Source organism: Pantherophis guttatus, chromosome 16 (genome assembly GCF_059756535.1).
Source record: "Pantherophis guttatus breed Tessera chromosome 16, ASM5975653v1, whole genome shotgun sequence".
In the NCBI taxonomy this organism is placed as follows: Eukaryota; Metazoa; Chordata; class Lepidosauria; order Squamata; family Colubridae; genus Pantherophis; species Pantherophis guttatus.
Window position 1 is genome coordinate 6,076,854 of NC_142078.1, and position 14,024 is coordinate 6,090,877.

A 14,024-nucleotide genomic window follows, 5' to 3' on the forward strand; every position below is an offset into this window, starting at 1 on the left:
ATACTGCAAAATCCCCATTCCCTCCCTACTCCAGGGGAAGGATACTGCAAAATCCCCATTCCCACCCCACTCCAGGGGAAGAATACTGCAAAATCCCCATTCCCACCCCACTCCAGGGGAAGGATATTGCAAAATCCCCATTCCCTCCCCATTCCAGGAGAAAGATATTGCAAAGTCCCCATTCTCTCCCCACTCTGGGGCCAGCCAGAGGTGGTATTTGCCGGTTCTCCAAACTACTCAAAATTTCCGCTACCGGTTCTCCAGAACCTGTCAGAACCTGCTGGATTTCACCCCTGATTGTATCTCATCAACAAACAAGAGTTTGTAGAGAGTCTTTACAGTTTGGTGTTTCATTCGGCAGCCCGTTAAAAGTTTATTTTGGCTAATTTTGAAAATCCGTCCCCTTAGGAAATTTGTAGTGCTTCTTTTCGCCCATAAATTTTCCAAGAAGCGCTGAGTTGCATCAAAAAAAAAAGAGAGAGAGAGATTTCTTCCCCAGCATCCGTTCTTACCAAGAGTTGCAAGAATGAAAACCCGTGGCCCATTTTCCACAGCATGTTTTGGTGGCTCTTCAGCCACAAAGTCAAGGGCATCTCCGCTTTCTGCTCCGAACGGCCGTCCTTGCAAACCGTTTTTACGTTCACTTCCACCGTCTGCATCCTGCAAACAAAACCACGCAAAAAAAGAAAAAGAAAAGAAAAAAAAAGTGAAGACGAAGAATTGCCTTTCTTCTGAACATTAAGTCCTTCTTTGGGAGGCTCAACTTTGTCTAGATGTTCAAAAAAAAAAATTGCAGTTATTCAACAATAACAACTGAACTATAATTTGGCCCTGTGGAGAATGTTGATTTTAGCCCAGGTTGATAGCAATAGCGCTTAGATTTATATACCACTTTACGGTGCTTTTACAGCCCTCTCTAAGCGGTTTACAGAGTCAGCCTCTTGCCCCCAACAATCTGGGTCCTCATTTGACCCACCTCGGAAGGACGGAAGGCTGAGTCAACCTTGAACCGGTCAGGATCGAACTGCTGGCAGTGGGCAGAGTCAGCCTGCAATGCTGCATTCTAACCACTGTACACATGGATGGATGGCGCAATAGCAATAGCACTTAAGACTTATATACCGCTTCACAGTGCTTTTACAGTCCTCTCTAAGTGGTTTACAGAGTCAGCCTCTTGCCCCCAACAATCTGGGTCCTCATTTGACCGACCTCGGAAGGATGGAAGGCTGAGTCAACCTTGAACTGGTCAGGATTGATCTGCTGGTAATGGACAGAGTTAGCCTGAAATACTGCATTTTAATCACTGTGCCACCATGACTCTTAGATAGATATAGATGGATGGATGGATGGATGAGAGAGAGAGAGGGAGAGAGAGACAGGGAGAGGGAGAGAGAAAGAAGGAGGGAGAGAGAGAGAGAGAGAGAGAGAACAGACAAACAGACATAGAGACATTCTAATCACTGCCACCATGATAGATAGATAGATGATAGATAGATAGATAGATAGATAGATAGATAGATAGATAGATAGATAATAGACAGACATAGAGACAAATAGCAATAGCCCTTAGACTTATATACCACTTCACAGTGCTTTCCAGCCCTCTCTAAGCGGTTTACAGAATCAGTCCATTGCCCCCAACAATCTGGGTCCTCATTTTACCCACCTCGGAAGGACAGAAGGCTGAGTCAACCTGAGTCAGGATCGAACTGATGACGGTGGGCAAAATTAGCCAGCAATACTGCATTTTAACCACCGTGCCACCACGATAGATAGATAGATAGATAGATAGATAGATAGATAGATAGATAGATAGATAGATAGTTTAAATAGATAGATTAAATTGATAGACAGACAGCAATAGCCCTTAGACTTATATACCGCTTCACAGTGCTTTCCAGCCCTCTCTAAGCGGTTTACAGAGTCAGCCTCTTGCCCCCCAACAATCTGGGTCCTCATTTTACCCACCTCGGAAGGACGGAAGGCTGAGTCAACCTTGAGCCGGTCAGGATCGAACTCCTGACGGTTGGCAGAATTAGCCTGCAATACTGCATTCTAACCACTGTGCCACCATGGCAGATAGGTAGGTAGGAAGGTAGGAAGGTAGATAGATTAGACAGAGAGAGATGGATAGATAGCAATAGCAGTTAGACTTACATACCACTTCACAGTGTTTCACAGTAAGCGGTTTACGGAGTCAGCCTATTGCCCCCCCCCAACAATCTGGGTCCTCATTTTACTGACTTCAGAAGGACAGAAGGCTGAGTCAACCTTGAGCCGGTCAGGATCGAACTGCTAGCAGTGGGCAGAATTTAGCCTGCAATACTGCATTCTAACCACCGTGCCACCACGGCTCTCTTGATTCCAAAATGCAAACTTTTAAATAGGCGTGAAGCCTGTTTCTGCTCCAACCTCAGGGAAGGGAGGAGGACTTATTTTTGTGGCCTTCTAACCCCTTCCCTCCGTCTCCCAACAAATCTTACCTAGTCTCGCCCGGTGGACTCTGTTGCAGCCACAGGATGTGACCCACGTTTCCAGATTCTTTGTGGGAATCCAGGCACATCTCCACCTTGTGGGAATGGACTTCTACCTCTAGATACGACTCGGCGTTGAAATTCTGCGCCAAGAGGCAATCTTCGTTTGCGCTGGGCGCTGACACAAAGAGAGAAATTATGAGCCTTTCCAAAGAGTTGTGATTTCTCCACCATCTTCACGCCAGCAGAGCTGGTAGCAGATTCGGACAGTGAGGAGGTTGGGGAGAAACATGGACCAGCCCTGGAGTCTGGGGAGGGCTCTGACAAGGGTAGAGGCTCGGGGAGGGCGAAAAACCGGCCTACTGGAGGTTCGGGAAGGTTTCTGGCCTCCAGAGGGCCTCCGGAGCCTGGGGAGGCCGTTTTCGCTCTCCCGGAGGCTCAAGGAAAGCCTCTGGAGCCCGGGGAGGGCAAAAACGCTGTCGCCCCCACCGTAGTGCAGGAGGCTGACTAGGCCACGCCCACCATGGCCACGCCCACCCAGCAACCGTCCCAGCATCCTTGTGGTCAGGTGATCAAAATTGGGATGCTCGGCAACGGGCTCATGGTTATGGCGGTTTGCGGTGTGTTGGCGTCACACGATCCCCTTTTGCGACCGTCTGGTAAGCAAAGTCAAGGGGGAAAGCCAGATTCGCTTAACAATTGGGTTACTCACTTAACAACTGCGGTGATTCACTTAGCAACTGTGGCAGGGAAGGTTGTAGGATGGGGTCAAAACTCACTTAACAAATGTTTCACTTAGCAATGTACATTTTGGGCTCAATTGTGTTGTGAGCCGAGGACTACCTTAGGTGGATGGATGGATGGATGGATGGATGGATGGATGGATGGATGAATGAATTGGATGGATGGATGGATGGATGGATGGAAGGATGAATGAATGCATGAATTGGATGGATGAATTGGAAGGATGGATGGATGGATGGATGGAACGAATGGATGGATGGATGGAAGAATGAATGAATTGGATGGATGGATGGATGAATTGGAAGGATGGATGGATGGATGGAACAAATGGCTGGATGGAAGGATGAATGAATGAATTGGATGGATGGATGATTGAATTGGAAGGATGGATGGATGGATGGATGAATTGGAAGGGTGGATGGAAGAATTGGATGGATGGATGGATGGATGGGTGGGTGGGTGAATGGGATGGATGGATGGATGAATGAATGAAGGATGGATGAATTGGATGAAAGGATGGATGAATGAATTGGATGGATGGATGGATGAATGAATGAAATGAATGGATGAATTGGATGGAAGGATGGATGGATGGATGAATTGGATGGATGGGATGGATGGATGAATTGGATGAAAGGATGGATGGATGAATTGGATGGATGGATGAATGAATGAAATGGATGGATGGATGAATTGGATGAAAGGATGGATGGATGGGTGAATTGGATGGATGGGATGGATGGATGAATTGGATGAAAGGATGGATGGATGGATGAATTGGATGGAAGGATGGATAGATTAATGAAATGAATGAATGAATCAATGAATTGGATGGAAGGATGGATGGATGGATGGATGAAATGGATGGATGGATGAATTGGATGAAAGGATGGATGAAAGGATGGATGGATGAAAGATTTGGGAAGGGGGCAAAATCTCTACTGAGCAAGGTTTTAACAATACCCACCTCTCCCTACTTGGAACAGAATCCGTTGAGGATCTTCCAACTCCGCGAAGGAAGAGACCCCACCATACGTTTCCTTGGCCCACCTCAAAAGTTGCTTGCTGGAGTAAGGTAGGAGGATTTCGGTGGAGTTATGGTTGAAAGGAGGCATGACGTAGCTACGAGAACTCTGCAGAAACAACACGAATAAGGAGAATGATGTTGATATATAGGCAGTCCTTGACTCAAGACAGTTCATTTAATGACCATTCACAACTGCAAAAGCATCAAAAAAAAGTGTCTTATCATCCTTTTCACACTTACGACCGGGCAGCATCTCCCCACGGTCAATTCAAACACTTGGCCGCCGACTCATATTTATGACGGTCGTCGTATCCCGGAGTCACACAATCCCTCTTTTGTGACCTGACAAGAGGGAAGCCAGATTCACTTAACAATCTTGCAACTCTCTTCATAACTGCTGTGATTCACTTAACAACGGTGCCGTGAAAGGTCACAAAAGGAGGCAAAATCCAAACTTTCTCACTTAGCGACAGAAATTTTGGCCTCAATTGTTGTCGTAAGTCGAGGACTACCTGCTGTAGAACTCAGTTCGCAAATAGTTCTCCCATGTGGTGGAAGTGACTTTAGCTTCCATGCAGCTAATACAAAAGATGCATTTTTCGTGTTTTTGAAACTTGGACCTCTTAATTCTAGTTTATTTACAGTAGTTATTAATAATAAAAACCTTTGAGCAACATCATTCTTGCTTATTTCCAATAGTTATTTAATATCGACCAACGGCAAATTTTTCTACCAATCTTAGTTATTTACAATGTGTACTTAATGTTAAGCAAGCTTCATAACATTTCGGCAACCATAAATAGACATAGAATAATTATTAATGATGGTTAATATTAATTTATACAGTGCCTGACTTTATCTATTCTGGGAGGTTTACAAAGTGTTTTTAAAAACAAGGAATTGAAAAAAAACATCAAGGAAAGAAAAAAGAAAAGAAAGAAGGAAGGAAAGAGAAAGGGAAAGAAAGAAAAGAAAGAAAAGAAGGAAGGAAGGAAAGAAAGACAAAGAAAAGAGGGAAAGAAAGAAAGAAAAAGAGAAAGAAAAAGAAAAAGAAGGAAAAGGAAAGAAAGGAAAAGAAAAAAAAGGAAGGAAGGAAAGACAGAAAGAAAGAAAAGAGGGAAAAAAATAAAGGAAGGAAGGAAAGACAGAAAGAAAGAAAAGAGGGAAAAAAGAAATAAAGGAAGGAAAGAAAGAAAGGAAAGAAAGAAAGAAGGAAGGAAGGAAAGAAAGACAAAGAAAAGAGGGAAAGAGAAAGAAAAAGAAAGAAAGAAGGAAAGAAGGAAAAGGAAAGAAAGGAAAAGAAAAAAAGGAAGGAAGGAAAGACAGAAAGAAAGAAAAGGGAAAAAAGAAATAAAGAAAGGAAGGAAGGAAAGAAAGAAAGACAGACAAAGAAAGAAAAAAGGGAAAGAAAGAAAAAAAGGAGGGAAAGAAACAAAGAAAGAAAGAAAGAAAGATGGCAGAGAAAACAACCTATTTAATTTTGATTATTTGGGTTTTGAATATTGCTGTCACCCCCGTATATCTGAAAATAACAACACATCTTTTAAAAAGAAACTGGTGGCAGTTCCAGAGCTTTGGGAACCGAAAAATAAAAATGAGAATCTAGGACTGTGATGGCGAATCTATGCCACGCGTGCCACAGGTGGCACGCGGAGCCATTATCGGTGGGCACGTGAGCATTGCCCTAGCTCAGCTCCCGCACATATGTGCGCACCGGCCAGCTGATTTTCAGGCCTTCTACTCCCACCGGAAGTTGGCAAATGGGCCATTTCTGGCCTCCGGGGGAATGGGGAAGGCTGTTTTAGCCCTCCCCAGGCTCCAAGAAAGCCTCTGGAGCCTGGGGAGGGCGGAAAACGGGCCCACTGAGCCCACCGTGCGATTGCGGGGAGGGCAGGGGTGTTGTGTGCGTATGCACGGGGGGGCGGGGTGCACTGAATTATGGGTGTGAGCACGACCCCCGCACTCCCCCTGCTTTTGGCACACGATGGCAAAAAGTTTAGCCATCACTGATCTAGGATACTACAGCCTGCAAACCAGGAGCTGATGACACCCGGATTACTGGTGTAAAAATACCAGATGTTTTCCAAGCGACGAAAAGCTTGAAATACAGGTAGTCCTTGACTTACGACCAAAAACCAAGTCCAGCATTTATGTCGCTAAATGAAATACTTGTTACGTGAATTTTGCACCCATTTTACGAGCTTTCTTCCCACCGTCGCTACGCGAGTCATCGGGGTTGTTCAGTTAGTCACACGCTCGTGACGTGAATCCGACTTCCCAGTTGACTTTGCTTGTCCGAACGTCGCAAAAAAAGGGGACGAACCCCGTCATAAATACAAGCCAGTTGCCGAGCGTCAGAATTTGGAGCACGGGGAGCCTTCGACAGTCATAAGTGTGAATAACGATCTTAAGTCCCCTTTTTTTTTTCTGGTGCTGTTGTGACTTTTGGTGCCGGATTCCCTGTATAAAAAGTTCCTTTTGTTAAAAGATTTTTCAGCCCAGCGCTGAAAATTTCCACTTTTGGGCTGCGAAATCGTCCCCGGATATTTTTGATTTTAAAGTGACGCGTGCGCGAGTGTGTGTGGCTCATAAGACAATTTGCTATTTTTGAGGTTTTTTTGCTCTGGCGTTTTCTGCATTTCTCCCCCCCCCTTCTGGAAATATCCTTGGATTTCATCCCGCAGGATGAAAGCCGCAGCGAGAGAGACTTTCTGGGAGGAAAGCTAATCTCCTTCTAGGATCAAAGGGATTTTATATCCCATTGTTGTCTGCTGGGACTCCCGAAAAGAAAAGAAAAGAAAAAAAAAAGAAATCTTGGCGTCATCCAGCATCAATCCGGAGAGGTCGGCCGCCTTCAGAACAGGCCTTTGTAAGGGGGGGGGGAGTAGAAAGAGGCTTGCGAGGAGGGAGTAGAGCATCCCTTCCCTCTCTCCTTCCCCCAAAATAGTTTTGCAATTTCCCCCTTTAAAAATAATAACAATAATAGTGATAAAACACGGCCCCCGTTTTCTTAAAAGAGGCTGAATTTTGCTGGTGTTTCGGTTTAGTTGAATGAATGAGTCAGGCAGGCTGGTAAATCCGTTTTGGGGAACGGATGAGGACTGTTTTCGCTTTAGCAAGGAGGTTAGGAAACTACCTTTAAGCTTTATTCTTTCTTTCTTTCTTTCTTTCTTTCTTTCTTTCTTTCTTTCTTTCTTTCTTTCTTTCTTCTTCCTTCCTCCCTCTTTCTGTCCTCTTTTTTCTTTCTTCCTTCCTTCTTTTGTTCCTCCCTCTCCCTTTCTCTCTCTCTCTCTCTCTTTTCTTCCTTCCCTTTCCCTTCCTTCCTCCTTCCTTCCTTCCTTCCTTTTTCTCTCTCTCTTTCTGTCCTCTTTTTTCTTTCTTCCTTCCCTTTCCCTTCCTTCCTTCCTTCCTTCCTTCCTTCCTTCCTCTTTCTCTCTCTCTCTTTCTGTCCTCTTTTTCCTTTCTCCCTTCCCTTTCCCTTCCTTCCTCCTTTCTTCCTTCCTTTTTCTCTCTCTCTTTCTGTCCTCTTTTTCCTTTCTCCCTTCCCTTTCCCTTCCTTCCTCCTTTCTTCCTTCCTTTTTCTCTCTCTCTTTCTGTCCTCTTTTTTCTTTCTTCCTTCCCTTTCCCTTCCTTCCTCCTTCCTTCCTTCTTTCCTCCCTCCCTCCCTCCCCCCTCTCTCTTTCTGTCTTCTTTTTTCTTCCTATCTATCTATCATCTATCTATCTATCTATCTTCTCTCTCTTGCATCTCTTCTATCTATCTATCATCTATCTTCTCTCTCTCTCTTGCATCTCTTCTATCTATCTATCTATCTATCTATCTATCTATCTATCTATATCTATCTATCATCCATACCTATCTATCTATCTATCTGTCAGTCTGTCTGTCGGTCTGTCTGTCTATCTATCTATTTATCTACCATCTACCTATCTCTGTCTCTATCTTTCTCTCTCTCTCTCTCTTTCCCTTCCTCCCTTCTTTCTCTTTCTTTCTTTCTTTCTTTCTCTCTCTCTCTCTCTCTCTCTCTCTCTCTCTCTCTCTCTCTCTCTCTCTGCGTCCCTCTCTTTTTTCTCCCTCTCTTCTTTCTTTGGTTCTCTCTGTCCCTCTCTTTGTCTTTCTCTCTCTCCGTCCCTCTCTTTCTTTCTTCTTTCTTTATCTTCTCCCTTTGTCCCTCCCTTTTCCTCCCTCCCTTTCTCCCTTTTTTCCTCCTTTCTTTCCCTCCTTTCTCTCTTCCCTCCTTTCCTAATTGCATGATTCTTCCCCCCCTCCCTCCCCCAACTCCGAGACTTTTCCACGACCCAGTGAAAAGCAGAATTTGGCACCGTCTGACTCGGTGGAGGAATCCTAGTTTTGATTTGGCAACTCGTTGAGGTTTTGTTTTTTTTCCCCCAGAATCTGGACATTCCCCATCTCTGCCCGTAATCTGCCCCCCCCCCGCCCTGTCCTTCTGCCCGCCAACCACTTCAATTTGAGTACATCCTGGCACCCACCACTCTCTTGCCCCCCTCCCCGGCCGGACCCAGCATGGCGAAGGCAAACCGGCGAGGTTGGTTGGCATGAGCCGATGGTGCCATGCTCAATCTGATAGCGGCTTGTGCCTGAATTCCCTCCCATCCTCATTGTCAGCCCTTTTTTTATTATTAGACACAAATAGGAAAAAGTTTGTTTTTTTTAAAAAGAAAAAAAAATGCGGTAACAAACTGCCCCGGGCAAAGCGTGAGCCGGCTGGAGCCGAGGCCTAGAGGAAATGGGTCATTTTTCCGATTTTCTGTGCGTCACAGAAAACCCGGGAGCTGAAAGGGAAACAGACGCCACGGAGTCGAGCAAAGAGATTGAGCGACGGGAGAGAGACTCAACTTCGCGCCTCCGTTTAGACGGGCAAAGCTACTAGGAGATTGGAGACAGGCTGCCGGTCAGCCTCCCTACCCCAAAGGGTTGTTGTGTGCAAATATATATATCGCGCAATCTTCAGTTCTTGTTTCATCGGTTGAGGGCCTCGGATGCACGGCTGGCTTGCATGCCTTTGGTCCCAAATTTTACAATATCCAAACGAGTCCTGAGTAAAGGTAAAGGTAAAAGTTCCCTTCGCACATCTGTGCTAGTCGTTCCCAACTCTAGGGGTGGTGGTGCTCATCTCCGTTTCAAAGCCGAAGAGCCAGCGCTGTCCGAAGGCGTCTCCGTGGTCGTGTGGCCGGCATGACTCAACGCCAAAGGCGCATGGTACGCTGTTCTCTTCCCACCAAAGGGGGTCCCTATTTTTCTACTTGCATTTTTTAAGTGCTTTCGAACTGCTAGGTTGGCAGAAGCTGGGACAAGTCACGGGAGCTCACCCCATTACGCGGCACCAGGGACTCGAACCGCCGAACTGCCAAACTTTCTGATCAACAACCTCAGTGTCTTAGCCACTGAGCCACCGTGTCCCACATGTGACTTCATTAGCTTGTCTTAAATGTCATTTACGTCAGGGGTCGTAGCCACTGAGCCACCCTTTTAAATAGTTTTAAATAGTTTAAAATAGTTTTAAATAGTTTTAAATGAAGGAATCAAATCTGAGCCTTTGAAAAATCAAAAGCAGAACTGGCACACTCCTTCACCCTCTTCATCCTTTTCCCTACTCAATTCCCGAGGGCTGGAATAGATGACCTCAAGGGTTGCTCCCGACCCCACAAATTCTACCGCCAAAGCGGAACTCAAGATTATTAGTAGGAGGGCAGTGCGTCTCCAAGATGGAGACGAAGATTCCCATCCAACGTCCCTTTTGCCACCGAAAGGGCCTGCGGAACTCCAGTCCACCAGGTCCAAAATCCTAGCATTGCCCACCTGCCTGTGGATGGCTACTCACGTGAATGACGACGGGGTGGCAATCTTCGTCTGAATGGATTGTCAGGACGAAGCTGCTGTTGGAGTTCAGAACGAAGATGGCTTTGCAGTCGCCTCTGGCTGCCCCCGAAGAGACGTTGAGCTGGAGAGTGGACATCTAGGAGAAGAAGAGAGACAGGGCGGCTGTTGCATTTCTGGGCATGGTAGAAGCCACCGATATCGGGGAGAAGGTTCAGAGACACCCCACATCTTCCAAAAAGAGAGTTGAGGTTGGGAAGACACCCTTCCCCTCCCCTCAAGGTTTGAAGACCAGTTCTGTAATGCGGAAAGATTTTGCAATATCTCTTTCTCCAGCCAGCTAGCCATCATCCATTCATTCTGTCTGTCTCTGCCTGCCTGCCTGCCTGCCTGCCTATCTATCTATCTATCTATCTATCTATCTATCTATCTATCATCCACTCAACTTGTCTGTCTTCCCTCCATCCATCCATCCACCAATCCATCCATTCAACTTGTCTATCTGTTGTCTCTCTGTCTGTCTCTATATCTATCTATCTATTTATCTATCTATCTATCTATCTATCTATCTATCTATTTATCTATCTATCTATCTATCTATCTATCATCTATCATCCACTCAACTTGTCTGTCTTCCATCCACCCATCTACCAATCCATCCATTCAACTTGTCTATCTGTTGTCTCTCTGTCTGTCTCTATATCTATCTATCTATCTATCTATCTATCTATTTATCTATCTATCTATCTATCATCTATCATCCACTCAACTTGTCTGTCTTCCATCCACCCATCTACCAATCCATCCATTCAACTTGTCTATCTGTTGTCTCTCTGTCTGTCTCTATATCTATCTATCTATCTATCTATCTATCTATCTATCTATCTATCTATCATCCACTCAACTTGTCTGTCTTCCCTCCATCCATCCATCCACCAATCCATCCATTCAACTTGTCTATCTGTTGTCTCTCTGTCTGTCTCTATATCTATCTATCTATCTATCTATCTATCTATCTATCTATCTATTTATCTATCTATCTATCTATCTATCATCTATCATCCACTCAACTTGTCTGTCTTCCATCCACCCATCTACCAATCCATCCATTCAACTTGTCTATCTGTTGTCTCTCTGTCTGTCTCTATATCTATCTATCTATCTATCTATCTATCTATCTATTTATCTATCTATCTATCTATCTATCATCTATCATCCACTCAACTTGTCTGTCTTCCATCCACCCATCTACCAATCCATCCATTCAACTTGTCTATCTGTTGTCTCTCTGTCTGTCTCTATATCTATCTATCTATCTATCTATCTATCTATCTATCTATCTATCATCCACTCAACTTGTCTGTCTTCCCTCCACCCATCTACCAATCCATCCATTCAACTTGTCTATCTGTTGTCTGTCTGTCTGTCTCTATATCTATCTATCTATCTATCTATCTATCTATCTATCTATCTATCTATCATCTACTCAACTTGTCTGTTTATGTGTCTAGCTGGCTAGATGGCTGGCAATCCGCCACGTCTCTCTTTCTCCAGTTCGGTTCAAAGCCACTCGCCTTCTCGAAAACTAGATTGCCGTCTGTGCAAAACAGACGAGCCGTCTTTCGATGGCGCCTCTCGGCTCCGACTCTAGTGCCCTTCCCCATCCTCCCCCCCCCGGCTGCACAATTCTTGCAAACCCACCCCTCGGATGGAGAATGGAGGGTGAGACCTGGCCCCCCCCCATCCCAAGCGAGAAACCCAAACAAACAGGAATAACAAGAGCCAGCCCCACAGAATGCCTTCGGGCCCCCATCGAGGGCACAAGCCCAGGGGTCAAACGGCGAGCAGGGAAGGCTTTGCTTCTATTTTTACCATCCCACTTCATCCTCCCCCACTCGGGAGCCATTGTTCCTCCCTTGGAGAACTCAGCAAGATTTCTTCTGCCTCCTTCGGCTGGGAGATCTGCTTATAGAAATCGGCTTCCAGTAATTCTTTCCCATTTGGAGACAGCCTTCTCGGCCCAGCGGCCACTTGTCTGAATGCCACAGCCGTGACATCAGAGGGGCCTCCTGTCGCAACCTGACTTTGGGGGGGGGGGGACCAGCCTGGGCAGCTGATGGAAGACTGTGAGGGGGTGAACTGGGCCGGGTGCCCCAGCCGTAACCACCTCTTCAGACCAGGTCTCTGGGATCCTTGGTGCTCTCTGAGCTTACAGGCTTGACTAGGTAACATTCCAGCACTGATTGGGGTCCCTAGCTGGGTCACGACACGTCTGCAAGGAAACCACCGAGCTCAGGGAGCACCAAGGACCTCACAGTCCCTCTTCCTCCACTCCGTAGTCTTGATGCTGTCCCCTAGTTGGGTCATGAAAGAAAACAGGCAAGGTCAGAGAGCACCAAGGACCCCAAAATTATAGTCTTACTACTGCTACTCCTCTCCACATACCCCATGCCCTTCTAGCACTGATGATATCCCCTAGTTGGGTAATGAAATGTCTGCAAGAAAACAGCTAAAGTTTTCTTAGGAAGACCCCCCAAATTCTCCTCCTCCTCCTCCTCCTCCTCCTCCTGCTCCTCCTCCTCCTCCTCCTCCTCTTGTCCCCCAGCCTCTGGCTTTTCATCGTCCTTCTCTCCCCTCCTCCTTTTCCTCCTCCTCCTCCTCCTCCTCCTCCTCCTCCTCCTCCTCCTCCTCCTCCTCCTCCTCCTCACAGGAATCCCCACTCCCTTCTAACACTTATGATGTTACCTAGTTGGGTCATGAAACATTTGCAAGAAAACAATCAAGCTCAGAGACCCCACCATCCTCCTCCTCCTCCTCCTCTCTACAAACCCTCCTCCCTTCTAGCACTGATGATATCCCCTAGTTGGGTAATGAAAGGTCTGCAAGAAAACAGCTAAGGTCAGAGAGCACCAAGGATCCCCATAATTCTCCTCCTCCTCCTCCTCTCACCCCAATTTAAAAGGCCTGTGAATTGGGGGTGAAGTAAGATCATAAGCACCGCTGCAGTTTCATTTAGCAAATGCTTTATTCAGCGACCGATTGCAATCGCTAAGCGAGGACTCTTGTCATTTCAAAAGGCAGGCTCAAATGAAAGCAATCTTGAAAGTGGGAATGGCAGATAAACCAATTGGGGGAGGGGATGTGGATTTGAAAGAAGACCCCCGCTTGGGGGGAGGGCTCGCCAGATCAGCTACTCACCTGGGATCTGCTGTATTTCAGATTCAGAACATGGACCTCCAGCTCGGGATCGATCGGGCCGCGGGCCTCGCAACCGTTGGCCACCACACTGGTTGTGTAGAAGACGTTGACCGCCTGGTCTCTGCTGATGGGCTCCGGAACACATCCCAAGGAATTCAACACACCTAGGAAGGTAAGAATCTCACAATGAATTCTGCTCAATTGTTACCTTATTGAGCGCTCAGGGAGCCATCGGTCAATACATTGGATTCATCCGTTGCTTCCCGGCCCTTGAATCGTTTCCTTTGGCTTTTTAAAACGAAGATACTGAATTCATTCTCATTTTAGTTCCATGAAATTGGACTTAAGGTTTGGGGAAGAAGGAGGAGAGCTGGGAATCAATCTCTCTCTTTCTTTCTTTCTTTCTTTCTTTCTTTCTTTCTTTCTTTCTTTCTTTCTTTCTTTCTTTCTCTCTTTCTTTCTCTTTCTTTCTCTCCCACTCTCTCTTCTTCATTTTCTCCCACTGTCCCTCACTTTTCCTCCCTCCCTCCCTTTCTTTCTTTCTTTCTGCATTTCTTTCTGCATTTCTTTCTTTCTTCCTCTCTCTCTCTCTCTCTTTCTCTCCCTCTCTCTTCTTCATTTTCTCCCTCTGTCCCTCACTTTTCCTCCCTCCCTCTTTCTTTCTTTCTTTCTTTCTTCCTCCCTCCCTCCCTCCCTCCCTCCCTCTCTTCCTTTCTTTCTTTCTGTATTTCTGTATCTCTCTC

The 14,024-nt window shown here is 46.0% G+C and overlaps 1 protein-coding gene and 1 long non-coding RNA gene across 2 annotated transcripts in view; one reads left to right on the forward strand and one right to left on the reverse strand.

Annotated features, from left to right (window-relative positions):
- ENG (endoglin) overlaps positions 1-14,024 on the reverse strand; it is a 40,493-nt gene that overhangs the window by 17,943 nt on the left and 8,526 nt on the right. The window contains exons 2-6 of the mRNA XM_060687013.2: positions 13,282-13,445; positions 10,088-10,222; positions 4,186-4,351; positions 2,484-2,652; positions 513-660 (exon numbers count right to left, since the gene is read on the reverse strand). Of these exons, the coding sequence (XP_060542996.2) occupies positions 513-660; positions 2,484-2,652; positions 4,186-4,351; positions 10,088-10,222; positions 13,282-13,445 (782 nt within the window). The remainder of the gene's footprint in view (positions 1-512; positions 661-2,483; positions 2,653-4,185; positions 4,352-10,087; positions 10,223-13,281; positions 13,446-14,024) is intronic.
- Positions 4,203-14,024, forward strand: part of LOC148111788 (uncharacterized) — a 37,447-nt gene continuing 27,625 nt past the window's right edge. The window contains exons 1-2 of the long non-coding RNA XR_015730104.1: positions 4,203-4,293; positions 13,303-13,453. This is a non-coding gene — a long non-coding RNA (uncharacterized LOC148111788). The remainder of the gene's footprint in view (positions 4,294-13,302; positions 13,454-14,024) is intronic.